The sequence below is a fragment of the Typopeltis vanoorti genome, chromosome 5 (assembly GCF_054136105.1).
Source record: "Typopeltis vanoorti isolate ZY-2024b chromosome 5, IOZ_Tvanoo_1.0, whole genome shotgun sequence".
NCBI lineage: Eukaryota > Metazoa > Arthropoda > Arachnida > Uropygi > Thelyphonidae > Typopeltis > Typopeltis vanoorti.
Window position 1 is genome coordinate 28,157,408 of NC_143553.1, and position 27,520 is coordinate 28,184,927.

Consider the following 27,520-nt stretch of genomic DNA (forward strand, 5'->3'; position numbering starts at 1 on the left):
TTGAGATTGAAATGCATACCAAGGCAGCAGTTTTTGTGTTTCATTTAATTTTGCTGATATTATGTCATTTAAGGAGGTATTATTCATTACATTTTCTAAATATCTTTTAAAAAACAAGTAGAAAATATAACTATTTGTTCATTTCCTTGCCATACTTTATACTATTGATAATTATCCACTGTTGATTCCTCTTTTTCTCTTAATATTTCTTTATCTTTTAATTTTCCTGAGGAAGGCCATGTACAGGGTGATCACAATTAAAATATCCCTGTTAACGAGATGTGTTAATTTCCCATGATCCAAATGCTGTGAAACTTTGCAGGTGCCAAGAGGGTTTAAAAAGATGGACACAGGAAACCCCCCCCCCCTTCATTATGGTTGCTAATGACATCCAGAGTGATGGCACTAACCCCTTGACCCAGTGTGCTTTGCTCGTGAAGCTGTACTACCTAAAATATTGCAATGCTGTTTCTGCACTCCGCTAATTTTGTCACCTTAACAAATGTTGATGAAGTCTACTATCTCCATGTTCTCTGCAACGAATAATAGTCATTGAGGAACTGGGATCGTTGGGAGTTAGACCTGGCAGAGGTCACAAACCGTTCATAGCATGAATGAAGTTGCTACTGCCATTGTGAAATAAGACATGAATAACAGCATTGTTTCCTGTAGTGCACATGCTTCATCAAGGCACATGGATGTGCCTTCCACAACTGTCTGGAAAATTCTATTCTATGGAAGATTCAGCATTTATACTCATTCAAGATAACCCTTACATAGGAGTTGCACCTGCAGGATTTTGAAAGTCTACTGATATTCACTTTAATATTCCTTGCTTGAGTGGAGTTGGATGCTGCATGGCCATGTATGATTTTTTGGGGAGATGAGGCTCACTTTCACCTGAACCTGTGAATACCCACAATTGCCAGGTATGGACTGTGCAAAACCTGTGTGCAATCCAACAAATTCGTTTGTATTCACTCAGGGTTACTGTCTAGCGTGCATTTACAGCTTCATTTATCATTGGACAATTCTTCTTTGAGGACATTTGCCAGTTCGATCCTGTGACCTGCTCAGTTACTGCTGAGAAGTATTGAGATATGATAAACAATTTTTTCTGCTACAGCTACAGCAGTGCCTGTGCATGAATTCAGTCATTTTCATTCAGGATGGGGCTCCTCCACACATCGGTTGATCCACACAGAAGATTTTTCAAGAACGTTTCATGGAACTCAGAGTGATCAGTCATGCATTTCCCACTGCATGGCCACTTTGTTCATCTGATCTAATCCCCTGTGCTTCTGGCTTTGTGGATTTCTCAAAAACAGAGTTTATTGGGATTATCACGATAATTTGCCAGTGCTGAAACACACATAACACAGCATGTGCGCAGCATCAGTCTCAAACAGCTATGTTCTGACGTTGAACACACACTGTGCAACAGATGCAGTTTGTGGCATACCAGGCAGCATATTGAACAGTACAACATGAATGCATAATAAAAGTGAGTAAAAATGTATTATTTATGTTTGTGTCACTTTTCTCCTTCCACACACAGAAAAATTACTACATCTACATTCAGTAAACCATACAGCACCCCATTGGTGAATTTTGGAACTACTTTTTTCTTCTTCTTTTTTTTTCTTTCCCTCAGATATCACTTCTGCATGACACAGTGTATTTCTGCAAAGTTTTGCAGGATTTGGATCACTGGATTGTGCTTCACAAGGACTGAAACACATAGATACTTTCATTTTGATCACCTTATATAATAGGTCCCTTTCAAAAATCTTTTAGATCTTTCCATTCTTATGTATCTTCTTAATTTTTTGAACCCAATTCAGCATTTCCTCAATACTTCCTATTATTAAATAATGACAGGTGCATGTGTAGCCCTAGAGAAATAAGCAATTGCTACGAGGATAGTCTGAAAAATTCTTGGCCTAACGATGTAAAACCAATTTATAATTTCAAAATTATTTTAATTTTTCACCATAATCTCCCTTAAGACTAATACATTTATTCCAGCGATGCTCCACTGCTGTTATCCTGTCCCTGTAGTGGTTCTCAGTAAGATCTGCAAAATACTCCTCTACAGCTGGAACCGGCTTCTTGATTCGAAGATAAACGTTGACCAGTGAGGAATAGTTTTAGTTTTGGGAAGAGATAGAAGTCAGAGGGAGCCGAATCTGGGGAATAGGGTGGATGTTCCAAGAATTCATAGTGCAGATCACTTAATTTTCCCATTGCCAAACACCTTTTTTGAGCAGGTGCATTGTCCTGATGAAAGATGATTTTTTCCTTCTGCAAACTGTTTTTTTCCGAATTTTTTTTGTCTAGTCTGGTTAAAAGATCGGAATAATATTCTCCGGTTATTGTTTTACCCTTTTCAAGATAATTAATAAACAAAATGCCTTTAGTATCCCAAAACAACGATGCCCTGACCCTTCCTACTGATGGAACCAACTTTCTTCTTTGGTGCTGAATAACCGGCTTCTGTCTGCTGTTTTGACTGCTGTTTGGATTCTGGTGTGTAATGGTGAATCCAAGTCTCATCCATAGTAATAAATTAATGCACAAAATCAGTTTTATTCTTGTTAAAATGCTCCAAGCACTGTTCAGAGATTTTAATGCGAGCGCATTTTTGATCTGCTGTGAGCAAGCACGGCACCCATCTTGCACAAAGCTTTTTCATTTACAATTCTTCATGCAAAATATATCCTACACATTCTTTTGAAATGCCTGGTCTCAGCAATTTCCACACTTTGACTCGCCGGTCATCCAGTACCATATTGTGCACTTGATCAATGATTTCTGATGTTGTTACACTTTTGACGTCCTTTGCATGGATCATCTTCAAGGCTGGTACGGCCACTTTTAAACTCGGCAACCCATTTCTTACATTGAAAACGAAGGAGAAGAGTGTCCATAAACTTTCCTGAACTTCGAATGAATTTCTTTTGGCGTTAAACCTTCTTTTACAAAGAATTTTATAACCACACGATACTCAATTTTATCCATTTTAAATGATTCAGACAACACTTTTGCTTCAGAGACAGCTGTATAAAACAAACTACTTGATAGAATGACTTGCAATTTCACATGGATGCTTATGACAGATGTACTAGCTTAGAAAAAAAAAATCTTGCCGATGTGTTGCTATCTGTGGTTGAGGCTGAGAACTTTTCAGACCACCTTTTTAAGCAGCCTAGCACATCGATAGTGCTAGGCTGCCTAAAAAAAGCTGAGTTTCTAAGTTTGATTCCAGTTGCCAATCAGAGGAACTCTTTCTAAGCTTTTTCTCTAACTGGTTCTCAGTTAGTTCATTTCTTGCAATGGCAAGTAAGGTTTATCCACCCTGAAACCAGCATTTTTAATTCCTAGTATCAAGAAAGTCATCTATATAACTTGCACTGCTACAGGCAATAAAAAGAGCATTGGGATTCAGAAGCATGAGATGTCAACTGTTATTTGTCATGCTCTCTCTCTCTGTGTCTCTCTCCTGAAAAGCTTTGATTTATTGATAGTTTAGGCTCAATATCAGTAGAAGCGTCAAGGATGGAGAACTGACTGTCCAGTAATCTTTAAAAAGTCAGGGCTAAAGTAGCTTTGTCTATTCCTTTTGATAAGGTATCTTGGTTGGTTCTCCACATTCCTAAAAAGACTGTGTTGTGGTCTCTCTCTCTTGTCTTGCTTTGATGCTTTAAACATTAATTCATTTTTATGCTGATTATTTAATTTTTATATTGATATATTATTTTTAAATGCACAGTAAAAATGTGTGTACTTTGACATTGGCACATTCTCAAATATGACTCCAACAAAAATTGTTCAAGCAGTGGCTCCCATGAACACTTTCAAAAGCACAAAGTAAAGAGTATCTTATTTGTTACTTTACCCATTAAATGGGTACCCTACTCTGACTACCAGTTGTCAGATTGAGAGAGTAATAATCTCCAAGCTAAACATAAGCAAGCATTACATCCTTCATGTTACAGTAAATGAAATATATCTAACTGTATTGACAATTCATCATATATAACATGTTATTCTAAAGTAGGCAGTACAAGATGAGTTGCTGCATTTTTATCATCTGTGATTAAATAAAGTTAAATTTAGGTTGCAACAGGACTTGTGAGTTGAAATACTTCATGTTAAAATCTTCTTCTAGATACTCTGAAATTACAGCAGAGAAAATAAATGGATGGACTTCACAAATATATCCTTTGATTATAAGGAGAGGATATGGCAACAGCTTTCTGGAAAATGGCTAATTAAATTAATCCATTGGTTTATTATAACAAGATAAGGAAAACTTTGTAGTGCTCAGCTAATATTTTTATAATAGAATATCATTATATAAAATACCTTATATAATTAACTAGTTATAACATTGAATTATTTCATATATTGCCTAGAGAAGAAACATCCAAAGAGAGATTATGAAGTAACTTCATGGCTTACATATGTAGCAAAAATTATATAGAATTTTATTTAAAAACTTCAGTATATTTCATCCAATGTTATGTGGACTTTTTCAGGGAGACAGACTGTTAACTATATTCAAATAATGAATCACAATAAAGAGTCGTAATTTATGCGCATATTAGCTCTTCTCCTAGTCACAGCTGAAGTGCATAATATTACACACTGTTAGATGACTATTAAATTATTTAAGGAATTTACGACGTATACTGGAATATTAATTAAAAGAAATTTAATAAATACTTCCTATATTTCGGCAATGTCATATCGCCATCTTCATGGGAACATACAACTATGACACATGCATGCATTCAGGCACTACAAAGAGCAAATGAGGCAGAAGAGAGAAAACTCACTAGAGTCTTAAAGGTGTCCCCTAGCAGTTATTATTGGGTTGTCTTGGCTGTTGGGCTGAAGTTCTCAAGATGCAAGTTTCCCAAATTTGGGGCAGTCTCATGCACCCAAATTTGTTGAGGCTGAATTCCATGAACAATCTTTCATATTTAAATTTGCTGCGGTGTAATAACATGGCTTTCTTCCAGTGTATTCTCTGGCGGGTATCCAGAGCATGGTCTGCAAGCCCAGAGTGGCTGTAGTCTTTGTTTCGATATCCTGACATTTGCTGTCCTGCTTGTTTGGCCAAAGTAGGACAGTTTACAGCTTCAAGGGACCTGGTATACTCCAGGTAGATGAATGGGAAGTGGTTGGTCTTTGGTGGAGCAGATAAGGGATGCCAATTTCTTATATGGTTTGTAACAAGAAGTCAGGTCATATTTTTTTAAGATTTTGGTTAACTTTTCAGAGGTGTCTTGGATATAGGGAATGGTGATGATGGATTTAGTGTAATCTTTGTTATTGGGGGGGGGGGGTAAATATTTTATGGGGGTTGTAGCCATTGGCTAAGAAAGTGTTAAGGATGTGGTTCAGTTCAGTGGTTAGGGCATTGTCATCTGAACAGATTAATTTTGTCCTGTAATATACTGTTTTTATAGCCCCATATTGTTGTGAGGTGGGTGGATTGCTGGTGAATGTATCTGCCTGTATGGGTAGGTTTTCTGTAAACAGAGAAGGCTAAGGATCCATCAGGCTGGCAAGTGATTAGAGTGTCTAGGAAAGGGAGACTGTTGTTTTCTTCTTTTTCCAAGGTGAACTGGATTCTGGGGGTGTTGGTTGTTTAAGTGCTTTAAGAAGGAGTGGAGTGTATCTGAGCCATGTGGCCAAATAGTGAACACCATCAGCGTGTTGTAGCCAAACAGTGAGTTTTTGTGGGGCTGAGTTTAAGGCTTTCTCTTCAAAAGTCTCCATAAAGAAGTTGGCCAGGGGTGGGGAGAGTGGTTTTACTCATGGCTGTCCCCTCTGTCTGTTTGTAGAATTGACAAACAAAATAGCCTGAGTTCATTGTGAACTGAAATAGGGCTGAGATATTGGGAGGAAATTTGGCTTGGATGAGCTCTAAGGTTTCCTTGAGTGGGACATTTGTGAATAGGGAGGAGACGTCAAACCTGACCATTACGTCAGTGTGTTGGAGTGAGAGGTTTTCTATACTGGCTTTGAAGTGGGCTGAGTTTTTTTTATGTGTGATGGTGAAAGAAGAGTATAGTGTGTGAGCACTTTGGCTAAATGTTTGGCTAATTTATATGTGGGGGAATCAATGCCATCCACTATGGGACATACTGGCACATTTTGTTTATGTGTTTTTGTAAGTCCATATATTCGAGGGGGTTTAGGGTTAAAAGGTTTTAGTTTGTTAGTAACTTCCACAGTCCTCTCACAGCAATATGGAGTTATAAAAACACTATATAACAGGGCAAAATTAATCTGTTCAGATGACAATGCCCTAACCACTGAACTGAATCACATCGTTAACACTTTCTTAGCAAATGGCTAAAACCCCAAAAATATTCAAAAATTATTAAACCAGTTAACCACAACCCCCGCAACAATGAGCGAGTGAAACAATACAGTTGCAATGGACAGAAGATATGATACTATGGCAGAACCATATTAAAAATTATACATCAGAAAAGAACTTGGCATTATTAATATTCAAAGATGTGCATGTATACAGCTAATAATAGTCTGAGATTATATAGGTTTTTGATAAAAATTACTAATATGAAACTGGCAATGATATCTTAATTATTACACCTCTTGAGGATATTAAAAAAAAAACAGATGGCAGTAATGATAAAATAATGGGACTTCCCTTCATAACAAAGATTACACTAACTCCATCACCATTCCTTATATCCACGGCACCTCTGAAAAGTTTACCAAAATCTTAAAAAAATATGCCCTGACTTTGTTACAAACCATATAAGAAATTGGCATTCCTTATTCACTCCACCAAAGACCAACCACTTCCCATTGACCTACCTGGAGTATACAATGTACCTTGCAGCTGTAAATTCTCCTACTTTGGCCAAACAGGCAGGGCAGTAAATGTCAGGATATCGAAACACAAAGACTACATCCGGTTTCACCATTACAGCCACTCTAGGCTTCTAGACCATGCTCTGGATACCCGCCACAGAATATGCTGGAAGAAAGCCATGTTATTACACCACAGCAAATTTAAATACGAAAGATTGTTCATGGAATCAGCCTCAGCTCTAAAAAACTTTCCAAACCTCAAATTTGGGAAGCTTGCATCTTGAGAACTTCAGCCCAACAGTCAAGACAACCCAATAATACCCGCTAGGGGTCACCTTTAGGACTCTAGTGAATTTTCTCTCTTCTGCCTCATTTGCTCTTTGTAGTGCCTGCATGCACGTGTCATAGTTATGTGTTCCCATGAAGATGGCGATGTGACATTGCCGAAATATAGGAAGTATTTATTCAAGTTTCTTTTAATTAATATTCCAGTATATGTTGTAAGTTCCTTAAGTAATTTAGTAGTCATGTGTTACCAACATATAAGCCTATCTACAGTATTACACACTATTATAATTCAAAGGAACAATTGTATAAAGTTGCGTAGATAAAAAGAAAGAAATTATGAACAGAGTAGTTATTACTTCCTGAAACTTGTATATTGGCATGCAGTCTAATCGATTCAGGATTGGACTATTTTGTATAGTTTCACATGTTTCTAGGAAAAGATGATTGAATTTGAACTTGCTGGAATGAAGATTTTATTTTTAAATATAATTCTGTATAATTTTTGCTACATGTGTAAGCCATAATGTCCCATTAAAAGTATTAATTCAAAGAAAGAGAGAAGAAAAATATGTATTGTCAAAGAATTTCTGAGGTAGTTTTGACAAGAACTCATTGAATGTTTTGATGTTAAATGAAAACTTGTTTGTTGTATGCATGATAATGACTTATTTGATATTTTTAGTCATCTACTAACAGTTTGTATTTCAACTAATAGTAATAATCTAGGTCTAATAGCAAATCCTTTGTTTTTAGTTTATTCTTGTGCCACTGTGTGGAGGGTACTGGGAGATTGGATGTTGAAAGAGAAATTTATAAATATTTTGGATAAACATAAAAATCTTACTTAGATGGTCCATACTTTGATGATATTTAACTAATGTTTAAATTATTATTTTATTATTATCATCATCATAATCTTAATCATACAGGCACCTCCACGGAGTCCAAAGACTCATTGCGCGAGACCCAAACTATCCACACAAACTATCGTACCTCTCCTTGAACCCATTAACAGTAAAAGCACTCACACCTGACTCTGGCAACCCATTCCACTCATTCACCTCTCTAAAAGCAAAAATCTAGTTCTTACATCTCTACTGACCACACCTTTATTCAACTTCCAGAGATGACCCCTTGTTCTGGTCCCTCTAGTCAAATGCTAAAACATTTCTCCTGCATCTATCCTATAAAATCCTTTAAGCAACTTAAATGTTTCTTTCATGTCACCTCTTTTTCTGCTGTCAACCAACTTTTGCAATGCACACACCTTCATCCTCATAGGGTACATTCCACAGGCCACTCACAAGCTTGGTCATTCACCTCTGAATCCTCTCCACCGCTTCCACATCCCAAAAAAATCTAGAGGACCAGATGTGAGTGCAGTAATCCAGATGTGGGCACATCAAGGCCGTATAAAGAGGAATTACAACTTCCTTATCTCTACTTGTTAATGTGTTCTTCACTAGCCAAGTAATCTTATGTGCTACCTTAGCAACCTTAGTAGCAATATGTCCTCTAAACTTTAACTCTTTGTCTACCACCCCTAAATCTCTAGCTTCATTTATTTCCTAGAATTCAGTGCCATCTACCCTCATAGGCACATTCCTCAGGCTACTCACCAGCTTGGTCACTTGCCTCTGAATTCTCTCCACCTCTCATCCTCTCCACATCCCCAATAAAAGAAATACAATTAAAATTGTATTTCTTTTAAATTATACTAAATGGTGTAATGGAATTATTCGCTGCTTAATTTGCTTATTTCATTTCAGTTGCTTTGTTGTAATAACAGATTTATGAGTTTTTGTTTATAGGCAGATTTTATATAATGGACTTCTTTTCATCTCTCAAGGGTTGGGTTCCTTGGAAAGAATTGGGTGTATCCAGATTAAGATATCATGAAAAGATATTTTACAAAGGACAGGCTGTGAAATGTCAGATAACTGGCTGCAATCCAAGTGATCAAAAATTATCTTTATCTTTGAGGGTATGTATCCAGTTGTGTATCTCTATATTATAATTGTATATTCTTCCAACTGAATGAAGTCCAGAAAAATACACAAAAAGTGTATTTTTCTGGACATTAAAAGCAATGCAGTATATATTCACTGTAGCAAACCCATCAGTACTAGAGAAATGGTGTTATAGTGCAGAGTTCAAGTGAATTTAGAAAGAAAAGACTGTCCCCCTCCTCTATTCTGAGGATATAAATATCCAAAAAGCCAACACACAACATACTTGAACTATTGGCATCTTGCAGTTATGAACTTTTTTTAAAATTAAATAACTGAGGATTAAACTAGATTTTTTTTTTCACCTTATAATTTCATATTTATTAGTATATTAAAAATATTTCATAGTGTTAAAAAAAAAATTTGCCTGTCAGGATATTATTGGGGTAAAACTAAACTTTAGCAGTTAGCAAAGCATTTGCACCGGACTGTTGCATTATATCTAACAGTCCAGCACAATTAGTAAGAAATGCAGTTATAAAGCATGAAATTAGTTCCCATATTTGTTACCACATATCCCTATAAGTATATAATTGCAATATATATCATATTTAATTTCATTTTATGTTTAAAAAAAACAAAAACTTATGTAAAGGATAATAATGAACACAAAAGGATAACATAAAAATGGTGCAAGAAACAATATTGAATTCTGACTTGGTAGTATGTTAGATTTGTTCACCTTTGTAACTGGTAGCCTGATTACACAAGAAAGGGAAAAGTGATTGCCATTATTATTCAGCGCATTCATGAGTCTTATGAAGTGAGTACCTCATAAGACTCATAAGTTACTCATACTCATAACTTACTCATACTCACTTCATTAGTATGATAGACTTTGCAAAGGCTATCAACCACTTCCATGAATGGCCGTTTGTCCTACCATACAAAAGAACTCCTCAGTGTCAACCCTGTAACTACCTCCCAACATTTTCAGTGTCTCAGTATATCGCCTCTCCTATCTACTAAACTCTGCAGTTTTTCATACACTCAGTCTGTCTTTGTAGCTAACATTTTACAATCCTGATATCATTTTATCTGCCTTTGTGCCCTCTGCAGTGTTAATTTATTCCCTTCAAATACCCACAACAAAATCTGAGCACAGTACTTAAGATGTAGTTTCTGATCATAGCTTTCTACAATGGAATCAACACTCGTCTATCGAAATAGTCAAGTTATTAGAGGGTGACAACATTACTATATTACTAAAGCTATTTGATAAGATCTACGATACAAGCATAATCCCTCAAGACTTCTTAAAGTCGAACTTCATCATGCTACCTAAAAAAGGCAAATGCGAAAACTTGTAATGACTATAGAATGATCAGCCTAATGAGTCATTTTCTCAAAATGTTTCTGAAAATAATTCAAAAAAGAATATACAGAAAATGTGAAGACACCATCAGTGATACTCAGTTCAGCTTTAGAAACAGTTTGGGAACGAGAGAGGCTCTTTTCTTTTCTCAAATATTATTCCAAAAATGTAGTGACAAGGAAGTATTCATTTGCTTCATCGACTTTGAGAAAGCATTTGACAAAGTCCAACATACTAAAATGATTGCACTATTAAAAAGAATTGGATTAGATGGTAAAGACATCAGGATCATTGAAAACTTATATTGGAACCAAAAGGCATCTGTTCAAGTTGATGACATTATTACAGACTCCATTAACATCAAACGAGGAGTAAGGCAAGGATGTGTGCTGTCACCTCTTCTTTTTAACATATACTCAGGAGCCATATTTCAAAAAATTTTAATAAGATCTACGATAAGCGAGAGAGGAATGGATTAATATAAATGGTGAAATGATTAATAACATCCAATATGCTGATAACATAGCACTCCTGGCTGACAGTATTCAGGATCTTCAACATCTTCTAGAACTAGTGAAGATGATTTTGAACATCCTGAAAAATCTTCTGGAACTAGTGAATGAAGAAAGTGAAAAAATGGGATTAAAAATAAATATCACCAAAACTAAATTCATGGTCATAAGCAAGAAACAATTCTTAATTCAGCATTTTCTTTAAATGGGAAACAAACAGAAAGCATGACAAAGTTTAAATATGAAGGTGGTCTGAAAATTCTCGACCTTGACCACAGATGGCAGCGCTACCGGCAAGATTTTTTTTTCTAAGTTGGTACATCTGTCATAAGCATCCATGTGAAATTGCAAGTCATTCTATCCAATAGTTTGTTTTATACAGCTGTCTGAAGCAAAAGTGTTGTCTTCTTTATAAAAGAAGGTTTAACGGCAAAAGAAATTCATTCAAAGTTCATAAAAGTTTATGGGCACTCTTCTCCTTCGTTTTCAACAATTAAGAAATGGGCTATCGAGTTTAAACATGGCCGTACCAGCCTTGAAGATGATCAATGTGAAGGATGTCCAAAAAGTGTAACAACATCAGAAATCATTGATTAAGTGCACAATATGGTATTGGATGACCGGCTAGTCAAAATGCGTGAAATTGCTGAGACTATAGGCATTTCAAAAGAATGTGTAGGATATATTTTGCATGAAGAATTGCAAACGAAAAAGCTTTGCACAAGATAGTTGCTGCGCTTGCTCACAGCAGATCAAAAACGCACTCGCATGAAAAGCTCTGGATAGTGCTTGGAGCGTTTTAACAAGAATAAAACTGATTTTGTGTGTCGATTTATTACTATGGATGAGACTTGAATTCATCATTACACAACAGAATCCAAACAGCAGTCAAAACAGTGGACAGAAGCCGGTTGTTCAGCATCAAAGAAGACAAAGTCGGTTCTATCAGCAGGAATGATCATGCCATCGGTATTTTGGAATGCTAAAGGCATTTTCTGTATTAATTTTCTAGAAAAGGGTAAAACAATAACCGGGAAATATTATTCCAATCTTTTAACCAGACTGGATGAAAAAATTCATAAGAAAAGACCTGGTTTGCAGAAGAAAAAAAATCCTTTTCCATCAGGACAATGCACCTGCCCACAAAAGTGTTTTGGCAATGGGAAAATTAAGGGATCTGCACTATGAATTGTTGGAAAATCCACCCTATTCCCCAGATATGGCATCCTCTGACTTCTCTCTCTTCTCAAAACTAAAACTCTTACTTGCTGGTCAGCGTTTTTCTTCGAATCAAGAGGTGATTACAGCTGTAGAGGGGTATTTTGCTGATCTTACTGACAACTACTATAGGGACGGGATAACAGCGCTGGAGCATTGCTGGAATAAATGTATTAGTCTTAAGGGAGACTGTTGAAAAATAAAAATAATTTTGAAATTATAAATTTGTTTTTTCATTGTTAGGCCGAGACCTTTTCAGACTACCCTCTTATCTCGGATGCTATTTAAATGAAGAATGCAATCCAGAAGTGGAAATAAAAGTTAGAATTGAAATGCAAGAAAAACTTTTCTTGCACGAAGCTATGTTTTTAAACATGGAAGTAATTCAGGAAAGGGAATACCGCTGTTTATAACTGGTCATAAAAATTGCCTGCAAGCTGATTATAACAATGGGCGACATATCATATGTTCTCAAAACTGAACGAAATAACATTGTGTTGCAAATGTTAGTGACCAATCAGCAAGGAAGTATAAAGAAAATTTTTCTGCTGAAATTGAAGATCAAGGTAGTCTGAATACGGTTCTCAAATCTAGTTCCTATTGTAGGGTGAAAGTGCTTGTTTTGAAAGTGTGGTGCTGTGATTTTTTATAAGTAATATGCCTACTGCATTCACTCGTAAGTACTTATAATAATATTATAAATTTTTGGTGATCAGAATGGGATATGTCAATGAAAATCAGCACAAATTAATTTAATCATGTTGGCCCGAGGAAACTATAATATGCTACAAGATTTCATTAGTCCAGTGATTGATAACTGATTTTAATTTTTATATTTGTCAGCATGTCACACTGTATACATAAGTGTACTAATATTCTTTATGATTACAAAATAACCAAGGTGTTCCGTGAAAATTTCAGGATTTGTGAAGTGTTTCATCGTGGAAAAATCTGAGAAACACTGGCTTAGAGTATGCATAAATGCTGTGTATGGTCTGTACTGCTGTATGGTGCAGAAATCTTGAAGACAACATCAATAAAAAAAAAACTTGAAGCCTTTGAGATGTGGTTATACAGACGAATGTTAAAAGTCCCATGGACAGCAAAAACGTTCAATCAGGAAGTACTGGAACAAATGGGAAAAAACATATGATCTTTTAGATACCATAAAAAGAAGGAAAACTGCATATCTTGGTCATCTTCTTCATAATGAAAAATATAAGATATTTTAGTTGATTATAAAAGTGAAAATAAATGGAAGAAGAGGACAAGGAAGATGAAGAAAATCTTGGCTGGCAGACATCAGACAGTGGACTGGCATTGAGGATCGCTCAAAATTTGCCAAGGTGGTCGCCGATCTTCGATAGGAGATGGCACTCAAAGAAGAAGAAGAAGAACTTGTTCATTTTTGTTTTGTATTTGGTCACTTAAACATTAAAACTTGAGATTTTTCTTGGTTTTATTCGTTGACCAGATATTTGTAAACGATATGCATGAATTGTCAACAAGTTTCACCAGCTATTCTGTCTGGCTTCTTCAGGACAAGTATAACAGTACACACTAACGTTTACTAGTAAAAAAGAAGATGAAGTAACACAGTCAAATAAATTAAAACTGACGCATAACATCATAAGCATGGAACGTGGTGTATCAGTCATTGTTTATTGAGCACATTATATAGTGTTTAGCAAAATGAAATTCTGGTAAGCTGAGTGAACATATTAGGCTTCTCCCGATGTCTTTCAGAATCATTCCTTGAATGATTCTGAAAGAAATCCTGAAAATGATTCAGGATTAGCCCATCACTTCTCGATCTCTAACCACATTATTGATTGGGATAACAGCTCCATGCCTTATATAGAAGAAGATTTTTGATGTAGAAACTTCAAAGAAGCCGCGGTTGTACTCCGCTCTGGAAAAAATGTAAACATAAATCAAGGAATGATTCTGAAAGACATCTGGAAAAGCCTAATAAGTTCACTCAGCTTACCAGAATTTCATTTTGCTAAAAACTATATAACGAGCTCAATAAACAATGAGTGATACACCATGTTCTATGCTTATGATGTTACGCGTCAGTTTTAATTTATTTGACTGTGTTACTCCACTCTTCTTTTTTTTACTAGTAAACGTTAGTGTGTACCGTTATACTTGTCCTGAAGAAGCCAGACAGAATAGCTGGTGAAACTTGTTGACAATTCGTGCATATCATTTACAAATATCTGGTCAACAAATAAAACCAAGAAAAAGCTCAAATTTTATCTTGCTTGTACATCTGTTGGAAAATTTTATGTATAAATCACATGATTTTGCATGTTGGTAACTCATACATCACCTTATTCCTTTCTCCCCTTCAACATGAATTGACTCTTCTTGGCAAATTTCCGGCTATGGGTCTCGCATCTGTAGTCAGGCAGTAAGCTGTATTGCTGCATAAAATTGCTCAAGCCTTAATATAATGCAGCAGAGGTGCAATGTAAAGTAGTTTTAAGGTAGTAAAGTGATTTTAGTTAACAATCTAGAATGAAAGTATTCTGCAGGTGTGGGGATCAGTTTCTTATATAGAAACATTTATAGATCATAAATCAATTTAAACAGCATTTAAATGCATCTGACTTAGGAACATGCATTCCTGATAAGTGACCTTCAAATTTGTTCACTGAAAGTGTTGATGCATGCTGGCTTTGTGAAAATGAATATGAATTGATATCTCATTTCAAATTCATTACTAGTAATAAATTTGAATAAGTAATGGAAAAATTGATATTTCTTCTCGGCAACTAAATGACAAGCATCTTAAAGAAAACTTGATCTTTTGAAAGTAAAGTTACTCTTATTAAAAACCAAGAGCCTCAAATGCTTCATTTCAGTTAAGTAAATTAATAGAAATAAGGGATATAGAAATAAAGGATATTATAAATCCATCCTTGTTTCATAACTTAAAAGTATAGAAATTTCAAAGGTAGAGTAGTGAGCTTATGAGAATACAATTTCAGAATTGCCTTGGACTTGCACAAGCCTGTATATAGCAGCCTGTATGTTTCCTTTTTAAGAAGGCAATATACAGGCTGCTAGGCAGAACTATTTTCTTTATGATGCCTAGCGTTGCATTCTCATAAGCTCTCTAGTCTGTCATCCTTAGAAACTGTCTAAGTTTCTATACTTTTGGCTATAAAATAATGATGGGTTTATAATTTTCGCTATTGTTGAATTATGTTGTTTTTACTTAAATATAAAGAGGCAATAGGCTTCATTTCGGCGATATAAACATTATTTAAATTAAGGGGATATTAAATCCCACATTGTTTTAAAACCGAATAAGAAACTCAAAGATTGGAATCAGAGAGTTTCAAGCCGAATGTAGTAAACTATAAAAGTATCGGCGGTTACTAGCGTGAGCTAATGCATGTAGTCCTAGTACGTAGTACAGTCTCGGGCAAATCACTAGTAATTGCCGATACTTTTATAGTTTACTATATTTGGCATGAAACTCTCTGATTCCAATCTTTGAGTTTCTTATTTGGTTTTAAAACAATGTGGGATTTAATATCTCCTTAATTTAAATTATGTTGTTTTTGTTATTTTTATATTTTTCTTATATTTAATTTTATCAGATCTTACTAAATCTCCAATTAAATCTTCAATTATTCTACTGGCTGCGCCAATGTAAAATTATGTTAATTTGATACATACTGTTACCTATCGACCTTACTTACTCATTTGTCTCTCTTAAGTCTCATTAATTCCTCACTGTATCTATTTATATCTATTAATATCTCTATCTGCTGGCCACTATAAAAGTATAGATTGATGGTGCACCTCACTGTTAACAAAGACACCTTCAGGCTAGAGCCAGTCCCTTTGTTATAATTGTGGTATTAACCTCGTTTCTAATTTTGGAAGAATTTATTTGTTAACTGTGCACCATCCAAAATTATTAGAGTAGAGAAGCTTCGTCTGTGAGAAAATACTCAGAATAGCACAATATTCAATCATACAATTACTATTCCAAAATTCACCAAAACTTATGTGTCTCAGTTTTACTGCAGTCCTGGCTGTCCCCAAAATTTTGATTCGCTCAGGTTCTGTTTTATGAGTGGTGCATTGAGAACATAGATCAGGCAAGTTATTAGGTTGTCAAGAAAGGATTTATTCATTAAAAAATATGGTACAATTACTGATAATTACTTAACTAAACTAATTCAATCATGCAGGTGTAACCTGGGCATTCTTAATCTTTCTCAACATGAATCAATATCTAAACACATTATGAATTCCTTCTAATTACTTAACATTCTTAGGTAATCATTTACGAAATCTTGGTCTCAGGAACTAACTGACTATAACAGAACTATATATTCAATCACAACACTTTGCAAGTCCTCATACACAGAGCTATAACATTCTATATGTGGACCAGATGCTAAAGTCCTATTACACTTTGAAAGTCCAATAATTTATTAGTTCCTATCTTCGTTACAATCTAACATTCCTGTATATACAAAAGATTAAAAAAAGTTCTTACATTACTGGGGCATTAGGATCATCTGCTCTATTCTTATGGCTCGTTGTTTCTTCCTCCGGTTTACTGCTTTCAGAAAGAAGTGGCTAGCGAATACTTTCACGATTCACTTTCTTCCATGTAGGCAAAGCTGGTCTGCGGGGATCGGTCCACGTGGTTCCGCATATCATCTTGGTCTATGCTGATTATACCACTGTGCTGAAGCCTATGCTCGCGCTAGATTTCTATCTGACCGCATAGCTGCCTATGGACATTGTCCTTCTCGACCGCACTCGAACTTCCTTTTCTAGGAACGAGAGGAACAAGATGGAAAAAAGCCTCGAGTTGGCGTTGCCAAGCTCTGTATATTCACTGCTGTGATATTCTTCCTACCACGTCGTTGTTTTTACCCAGCACCTAATTCTTCTGCACTCCGTGCCGTCGCTCCTCCTTGCGTGTCCACGGGAAACCCCTGTGCGCCTTTTGGCCCTTGCGTACATGACTGCCTCTGGACATGTTTTTAATCTGCTTATCTCTTCTGTAACTTTGATCTAAACTTTGGCATACTAATGTTTTTTTTTCACCTATTTTCAACCTCTGTAGTATTTACAAAGACATTCATTATTCACAAAGACACTTAATAATATATTACATAAGGAAATTTTTGAATCATGGATTTTATCGTTCTTTTACAATCAATTTCATCTTTACCAATATAGAAGTATTTCTCCGAGAGTTTTGATACTTGTTAAATCTGAATGAAATGTAGTACAATAAATTTCTCCTTCATTCAAGATTTAACACTGTCTCTATTAATTCACTTTGCCAAAATGAAGATTTAAGCTCCTGTTTTCAATAATTTAAATGATGCACTGACTAAGACTTCATTTATGAAAAATACAACTCTCATATCATATTATTACTGTGGTATTAAATAGAGGGATTTTGCCCTCTTAAGATTTCTGCCTGGTATCTGATACCAGTGGGAGTTCTTGCTCTCTCAAGCTACCTACCTAGTCTCTGAAAAGAATGTAAGGCCTGTGCATTCTGGTGGTTTATTTGTCAGTTTGCCGAGTGAAGACTTGATGTGGTGGCAGTACTTGTCTCATGTTATGCCAGGCTGAAGTTCAGATCGGTGATTGGACAGAGTGCAAAGATTCATATGAGATCCAGTTTTTGAGATGCTTAAAAATGTGACCTTTTAGGTTGTTCAAGAGTTTTTGGAAGTTGGCAATTTGAACAAATGGTATTGCTGGCATCTGATAGAAACCAACAGTTCGCAACTGCTGTCAGCAAGTGACCTAAAAGCGCCAATTTGGCAATATATGGGTCCTCAACAGATCTTATGTCTCTTAGGTAATGTGCCAAGACAACTTTGATAACAAGAGTTGTATTCTCATAAGTTTTTGGTCTGTCTTTTGAGACTTTCTAAATTTTTATACTTTTGGCTATGAAATAAGGATGGATTTATAATCTGTGTGGATCACGTTATGAAAGAAGTGGCATTCAAACTGATTGCATAATCAGCAATATCAGTCACTGCAGCTTTCTTTATGTAAGTGATGTACTTCCAGTGCAAGTCTCCATGATTCTTCATTTAAATTGAATAACTGCTGTAACAAGCTTGGTATGAAAATCATCAATTAAAAAGCCAGAACAAGAGCCTTAAACTTCCTAAATTCTCATTCGAGAAACTATAGAACAAGTAGATTTCAGCCAGTTAGGAATAATTTTTAGTGAAATGATGGATTAAATATGGAAATCGAATACAGAATAAAGCAAACCTAGTTTGGAAGTCACCTAAGTGAATTTATATTGAATAATAAGAATTGAATGGCAGTTTGATTCCACAACCAAAATATTGAACTAGCAGCATGCAGGACAATGTTCAAACCAATTTTAACTTATGGATCTGAGAGTTGGGATAGAAATAAAGCAGTGGTCAAAGACTAGAGATTACACATATGAGAGTTCTTAGAAAACTTGGGGAAGTGAACAGATGGAATCATTGGCAGAATCATATTAAAAATCAAGATTTTAGGAAGGAGCTTAGCATTGTTAGCATTCAAGAATGAGTCATCGTCATCATTATCAAATTCCTGACGTGTATCCTCAAGGGGTATACAGGATATTATGATAGTACTACATGAAAAACTTACATCATTACTAACTTCCTATCAACAATTTTCTTCCAAATCAATCTTATCTGTTAGGTCTCCAAGATTATCAGTTTCTGTCTTCTAAGCGAGTTTTTATTGTTTCAATCCACCTATATTTTGGTTTTCTTCTGTCTTTTTCCTGCCAACCTGGCAGAGAACACATATTTTGTTAATCTTTCTTCTCCCATTCTGTTTAAGTGACCATACCACTTGAGATTAGCTCTGCTAACACATTCCTGGATACTAACAAGTTCTTTCCTAATAACCTCGTTTTTAATATGATATTGCCATTGATGCCATCTGTTCATACCCCTAATCTTTCCAGAACTCCCATATATGTGTTCACTAGTCTTTGTCAAATGTTTTGTTTCTAACCTAGCTCTCAGATCCATAAGTTAAAATTGGTTTGAACACTGTCTTTTATATAGTTAATTTAGTGTTTTGACTTCTCTCTTATTCCATACAAATTTATTCAATTGATTTCCTACCACACTAGATTTGTTGATTCTGTTGTCTATTTCCATATTTAATTAACCATCTTCACTAAAAATCGTGGCTAAGTAGATGAAATGTGTTTTACTTGTACTATAGGTTCTCCATTCACAATATAGTTGATATTTTCAGTGTTTCTACCTATTTTCATTGTCTTTGTCGTCTTATTATTGCTGATTTTCATACCAAATTTTTTACCACGGTTATTCAGTTTAGTCAGGGAATCTTCCGTTCTTTTACTGGATTTATTTAGAAGTATAACATCATCTGCATAAAGTAAAGAACTGAGATTAACATCTCCAATTTTGATATCAGGTTTAATACCACTTTTCTTCTTAATGTGATCCATATAGATAATGAATAACAGACAGGATAATGTACATTCTTGAATGACACCAGGTTTAATATCAAACATCTTCTTGTTCTTCCTTCAATTCTAACTGCTGCTATACAACTCAAATAAAGACTTAGTATTGCTTGATATAATGCCCCATTGACACCATACAACTGTAGCGTTTTGAATAGCTTTTCTCTTGGCACCTTGTCATATGCATTTTCCAGATCTGCAAAACTTAAATACAGATCTTTTGTTATATTCCCATGATTTCTCAAATATTTCTCATAAAGCGAATACCTGATTCTGACAGCCTCTATTTGGCCTGAATCTAGCTTGTTCTTTACCAAGCTTCCCTTCCACAACCCTTCTCAACTGTTTCTCATGTACACTTGAATAAATCTTACCAGGAACACTCAGTAGAAAAATACCTCTGTAATTCTCATATTCAGTTTTATTTCCCATTTTTTATATAGGTACTATGAGAGCACTACTTCAATCATCTGGAATTTGTCCCCTTGAGTATTTCCAGTTGAATATCATCCACTCCTGCTGCCTTTCCACATTTCAAGTTTTCGGTGACTTTTTCTACTTCAAGCATCGATATGTATTCCTGATTTCATGCCTGTTGAGTTTCAGAGCAAATTTCAGATGGTATGGTCATCTGAACAGAATTGGAGGGAAGAGGTTATCAAAACAGTTGTTTGAAACTAAGATTGCAAGAAAATAGGTCTAGTAAATTAAGATCTAGGTGAATTGATGTTGTCATGGGTGCCCTAGAACAGTGCTTCCCAAACTTCTGTGTGTCAGGGCCCATTTGCAAAAATTAAAATATTTCATCCCCCCCCCCCCCCCAGTTGAAAAAAAATCATAATAGAGAGATATAGTATTATAATATTTATTGTATTTATATTCAATACAAAACATACACAGCGAATATTCCAAAAATCAAATGCATATATTATATTTTTTGCCTCTTACCGTTTGGTTCCGAAGACGATGCGAGCTGTTCTGGTAAAATATGAAATACTGTCCTTTTTTTTTGGGTCTGTTTCTGCTTCTTCCGATTGTTCGTGGGATTTTTTTAACATAGAATAGATCAAATAATATCACCACTTGCCGATACTGGCACACCACAGACTGATAACATGAAATTAGTGAATATTACTTGAATAAGGGAATCCCCGGACCAGGAACATTTTTCTCTTTTGTGACTTTTCTCCCTTTAAGGTAATTAAGCCTAACGCGAAACAGACAGCAAAGGCAGGTTATTAAAACATACATATGATTGGTGTGGTATTGACAAAAGATCGCGCAACCGAAAGATAAAAGCATAGCTGACAATTGAGTTGAAATGTAACTCTCTTCAACCAAATTCTATATGTGAAACTGCCATAGCATTCATTATATATATATATATATATATATATATATATATATATATATATTACTTAGTTTTAACACTTTTACGAATTTTAACACATTTGGTTGAATTTTATTGCTGCCTTGGGAAATCGAACTCACACACATCTAATTAATAACAATAGTTTTTAGTTAGATACTGTGTTTGCCCATGCAACACATGGTTTTGTTTCAGTCTATACAGCATAGTTTCTGTATGAGGGGACATGTGATTCATTAATTAGTGTGTTTTTATCCCAGTTATCTCTAATTGCACTATTTGTTGAGAAATATATTACACAGAATCCTCATACCTTATTCACTGGCATAATAAAAGTACTTGTTTTTATTGCCTCTGCAGTATAGTGGCTGTTAGGGAGGGCATGTTGTTTACCACTGCAAGCGAGTTACTATCTCCCCACATGAACTTGTTTAAGCTTTTCTTCATGTGTGAAGTATATGCGAAACTTTTATTGGTAACAGAAAACTAGCTTGGATGACAGTGTTAATATAAAACGAGATTTGATATGTATATAAAGTCAATATCAACAGTCCCTGATTACGAACGCATGATGAAAGGGACAGGAAGATTTGGAGCTTTCCTGGAGAGCATTCGAAGTAGATACAATTAACCACTGCTTTGAAATGAAACATATGAATAAACTATTTACTAATATTCATTAAGCACTGAAATACGCAGGAAGCAAAGTTTGTGAACCAACACCAATGTGTGAATTTTTCCATTAAAATATAAAAAATAATAAATAATAAAAGTTAAATACGTTTCTTTTAAAATAAAAAAAATCTACTTAGTCTTAAAACATTTTAAATTTGTTTTCATTATTTCACGGACCCCAAAGGGGCCGCGGCCCGCAGTTTGGGAAGTGCTGCCCTAGAAGACAGAAATATATCAATATTAAAGTACAGTAAACTCAATTTAACAGACTAATAGGGGCTAAGGGACGTCCATTAAATCGCGAATTTTTTTAAATACAAATATGTGTAACATTATACTACAATTTTATTAATATTAGCACTGTAATAACAAAGAAATTGTTTAAACACACTTTTAGATAAGTTAATCTGAAGTTAATGTTTGATGTTGAGACGCTTGGTTTAGGTAATCCTGCTTTGAAAAAACTATCAAGTTTTTTTTTTTTTGAACTTTTGAATTCTGCTGTTTTTTATGATTAACTCTCTAAAATGAGAAAATATGTGTAATAAAACTGCCGCAAAAAGTCACACCACACAACAAACGAACCAATTACAGTGTGATTAGTGTGATCACGCCCTAATCATTCACCGAACATGTTTTATAAGTGGTGACTCATTTATGTCGGCTAAATTACTACAGTGTTTTTTCAACATATGATGGCCTATTCACCAAAATTTGTTTAAAATAACAGGAAATTAATAACAAAAATTAATCTGTTAATTTAATTATAAGCAAATCTTGGTTAAAAGCATTTTAAAATGAGCAGGATGTTAATTTTCACATGTGACACATAGGCTGGAAATTTTGTCCGTTAAATCCGAAGTCCATTAAATTGAGGCCTGTTAAATCGGCGGTTTGCTGTACCAAGAAATGATAAACTAAATTGGAGCAAGATTGTTTTAACAGGAGATTAGCAAGCATGCATGTCCCCCCCCCCCCCTTTTTTTTTTTTTTTTCGACATGGGTCACATGTTTATGGTGGATGGGACCTCTGAAAAGGTATTGGCTCATTTCATTCTTCCTCGTTTTCTCTACTTTTCTTTCTGTATTCTTCACTCTACTTTTAAATTCACTCTACTTTCCACATGGGTCACATGTTTATGGTGGATGGGACCTCTGAAAAGGTATTGGCTCATTTCATTCTTCCTCGTTTTCTCTACTTTTCTTTCTGTATTCTTCACTCTAATTTTAAATCTTTTATTATTATTATTATTTTTTTTTTATATTACTATCCTGTCTTCCAGATCACCATCACTGGGATCCAATGTTCTGCTTCTATGTTTTTCATGCAATGTGGCCTCTGGCCATCTGAAAAGAGGGGACCCTGCTGATTTCACAATCATTATTGCTCAGCTTCAGCAAGATGGATAGTCCTGGATGGCCATGCCAGAATAAGTTGGCTAGTGGATTTACCCACAAGTGTTAAAAATGTTGCAGTAAGTCTCTGATCAAGTAATGGAGTCCAAGGCTTGCTGTGGTGCTGGTATAATGTTCAGGATAACATAGGCATTACCCTTCTGAGCACATTTACTGCTTGTCTGATAGTGACTCTGCGATGTGTGGAGAGTGTTGGTGCCGAACAAAAAATCCCTTGAGCTCAAATCTGTCACTCACCCTCAAATTTTCTACATTGCTCACAAGCAACCAATTACAGATACCATAGATATATCATTTCATAATAAAAATAATGTTCCAGATGAGGAGATAATTACGGAGTTGAAAGATCAAGAAGTGACAGGTACGAGGTGAATCTTGATATGTAAGGATGGTCACCTGGTTCCCTCCTTATTTTTGATACCCCAAACCCCCAAACATAAAAGCAAGATCTCATTTTTCAGGTTACACTTAAGCAACTATTATGCTTTAAATGTTAGAAATATGGGCATTCCCAAACTGCTTGTTGTGACTCCACCACCTGTACCCATGGTAGTAAACGTAATAATAAATCTAGCTCGACAAAGTAGCCTAAATATGTCAAATGTTAGGGAGAACATTCAGCCTACTCCTATGCATGCCATTGGTGGAGAGATGAAAAAGAAATATAAAAGACAGAAACAGAACAAAATACACTGCTTGGAAGAGTCAATGGACATCATAATCTGAGGAACAAATAGCCATGATGGCCATCTTAATATGATGTAGAACATCCTTTTTCTGTGATGACTGCATCACTTCACTCCTACAGGGCATACTTTTCACAATAGCAATCAATAAGAATTTTGGACCATCTTCCTGTAGGCATGTAATAAGTTCCTGTACTGTTGTGGGACAGACATCCCTTGACCTCACCATATGCTCCAGTTCATCTCGCAGATGTTCAATAGGATTGAGATCAGGTCTCTGTGGAGACCAGTCAAGTGTGATGATGTTCTTGTCCACAAATCACACAGTTATTTGTGCATCGAACAGTGCATTGAAAGAAAGATACTCAAGATAATTTGTAAATTTTTTCAGTGGAACTGTTCTAGATTACGCTAAAATATCATATCAAGGTTCTTCTGCAGAAATATAAACCATTCTGTTAGCAGTACATGGAAACGTTTCATATAATATCATTCTTATCTTGTACACTCCTTGATTGTATATTTTCTCTTCTAGTCTGTCTTTATGATCAAATTCTTTGCAAATCTTCAGAAAATCCTGCTCCACTCTTGTATAATTTCGTGATTATTATTTTTCTGAGGGAAGAAAGTTATTGAAATAACTGATAATTATATCAAAGACATGTAAGCTATAAATACATGAAAATACAACAAAATAGCCTATGTTATTGCTAGTTTTGCCAACCTTCTAGATTGATCAAATAATGTAAGATACAAGGTAGGTTCTCAAAGTTTCCAGCCTGACATACAAAATTTGTGCCAATTTTAACATGCCATGCATGATAGATAGCACCACCTATGGGGAGGTTAGTGTACCAGTTTCAACTCTCTACCTGCATCATTCAGTTGGAGGCGCTCGTTTGACTAACACATGGCATGCTAAGAGGCTGTAATGTTAAAAATTGAGTACTGCAGTGTGATGAAGTTTCTCACCAAAGAAAGGCTTTCTCCAAGTGCTGTTAAAGTAAAGGGAGATTATGATGGTGTTTATGCAGAAGCTTCTCCTTCATATTCCACCATGAAGGAATGATCTAAACAGTTTTGCCTAGGAAAAGAGAGAGAGCATCGAACATGATCCTCATGATGGTCAGCCTGTGGAAGTGATGACTAAGGAAAATGTCTCTTTTGGTGAAGAGGAACTACTCAATGACAGATGGCTGAAGCTCAAAGAAATCTCAGCAAGGTTGGGGATTTCTATAACAACTGTCTTTCACATTATTCACAAGAAGCTTTACATGATGAAGGTCAGTGCAAGGTGGGTGCCCCAACTTCTATCTTCAGTTCAGAAGGAACATCGTATGATCTGTTCCCACAAGTTTTTAGAGCTTTGCCAAGGGAATCAGAGAGAAGTGCTGGAATACATTGTCACCAGGGATGAAACCATGGTCCTTTATTATGATCCTCTTTCCAAAAGGGAATCCATTGAGTGGTGCAAACCAGGTGAAGCATCGCTGAGAAAAGCCAAGGTCACTCATTCCACTAAGAAGATCATGGCAACAATCTTTTGGAATTGCCAGGTAAATCTCTTGATTGACTTCAAGGAAAGGAATACTATCACCATGAATGCAAAATATTATGTTTTATTCCTACACAGACTGTGCGATGCCATAAAGAAGAAGAGACAAGGAATGCTGAGTCATGGTATTCGCCTTCTTCACAACAATGCTCCAGTCCATATGGCTACTGGGAGATTGAAAACTTACCCTACAGCCAAGATCTAGCACTCAGTGACTACTACTACTACCTGTTCTCGAAACTGAAGAAAGACCTTCGAGGAAAAAATTTGCTCATGACAGTGAGGTGAAAGATGTAGTTTTAGGCCATTTTGCAGACAAAAGTACAGGCTATTTTTTTAAGGACATAGAAATGTTAATTCAAAGATATGAAAAGTGGGTTAAAGTAAAGGGAGATTATGTTGAAAAGTGATGCAGTTGTTTTTCTTTCTATTTCCTCTAAAAGTTAGTCAGGCTGGAAACTTATGGAACCACCCTCGTATGTTGATCGTATGACATAAATATATTTTTTCCCCAATGTGCTCCCTACCCACAAAAGTTTATAAGCCTATAGTATAGTGAATTGCTATGAATTTTATTTTGATTTATTTTTTAAATGTTTGTGTGTTATTTTATTTTTAATTCATTTTTTACCTGGTTTGGATACCCTACTCCAGAGACACATCATGGGTCTTTTTTAAGCCACACTCCAATAAGTGGATTGATGGTCTTATACCAGGCAGTGAAACTCATCCATCACCTAAAGATAGTCATATATATTCATCCCTACTGCGAGATTTAAACCTGCTGTCTGTTGGTTGGAGAGCAGTTATACTATCACTCAACCAACCATGTTCTTATTAATCTTTTAAAATGCTTTTCTGATACTTATTTAAGAAACATGCCAAGTAAATTTTCGGTATTAAAATAGATCAGTGTGAACAACAGAAAGAAGTTCAACTATTATGTTTATTTGTTGTATTGTTATGTATTGGTATGATATAAATATTAGTAATGCAGTTATAATTTTTTTATTACTTTTTTTTTTTTTTTTTTTTAAATAGCTACAAGGTAGAAGGCCATTTGGGATGAAGGATATGACAGATAAAAATTTTAAAATATGTCAGGTAAATGTAACTATCAAAAAGAAAAATTGAACTATTTATTTTCAACATGAAATTAATGTATTGTCAAAGCATACATAGAGTATGTATGCTTTGACATTTTACTATATTATATATATTAAATCTAAATTAAGCTTAATTCAAGCTTATTAATTTTAAATAATTTAAAAATGAGTTTAAATGAATTAAATTTCTTGGCAGTTTATGAAGTCATGCTCACATATAGCACTTTTTGGTTTTGTTCTCACACAGTTGCTTGTTAGAGAAGTAGAGCATACTATAATTTTCAAAACAAATTATAGTATGTTGTATATCCTTGTAGTTTTGGTGTGATATAGATACTATTGATCTTCCATTTTGTTTCTAAACTGCTGACTCTTCATATTTACAGTTCTCAATTCTCTACAGTGCAAAAAATTTGAATTGGTGTGAGCAAAAAGAAAATTCATAGTGTTGTGGTGGATCATATTGAAATTATTCATGTTTGCTTTACTCAGCTTTAAGAACTTTTCAACATATAATAAATCCTGAAAGCTCTTAGTGGTTTTTCCAATAAAACTTCTCATTTTGCCTCATGGATCCATTGATAATGTTGCATTCTTTGGATGGCAAGACCTGTATTCATCATGTATAAATGTAGTATAATGCTTTTCAGCTGAAGATGAGTTAGCAAGTTTTATACAAGGTTGAAAGATTTGTTCCTTCTACATAAAAAATTCTCCAGAGACCTCATGTAGTTGGGACATAAAATTTTACACTGTTGTTCTAGAAGTGTTTTATGTTAATATATCAAATACATTTGACTAGCTATAGAAAACTCATGGGACAGAAATAGTACATTTGACTCTCACTACAGCAAATTGTAAAGGATAACAGGATTAATTAGTTATAGTAGAAAGCTTGCTGTAATAAAATTTCTTTCTAATAGTATTGTGCCTATAAATTTTCTGCTAGGACTTTTTTTTTTTTTTTTTTTTTGTTAGCTTGTTGTACTGAGGA

At 35.1% G+C, this 27,520-nt stretch overlaps 1 protein-coding gene across 2 annotated transcripts in view; it reads left to right on the plus strand.

The window, feature by feature from the left end:
• Positions 1 to 27,520, plus strand: part of Rrp5 (Ribosomal RNA Processing 5) — a 681,802-nt gene that overhangs the window by 271,798 nt on the left and 382,484 nt on the right. For both annotated transcript variants that reach the window (XM_090392300.1, XM_090392301.1), the window contains exons 15-16: positions 8,996 to 9,130; positions 26,462 to 26,524. In XM_090392300.1, coding sequence (XP_090248426.1) covers positions 8,996 to 9,130; positions 26,462 to 26,524 — 198 coding nt within the window. The remainder of the gene's footprint in view (positions 1 to 8,995; positions 9,131 to 26,461; positions 26,525 to 27,520) is intronic.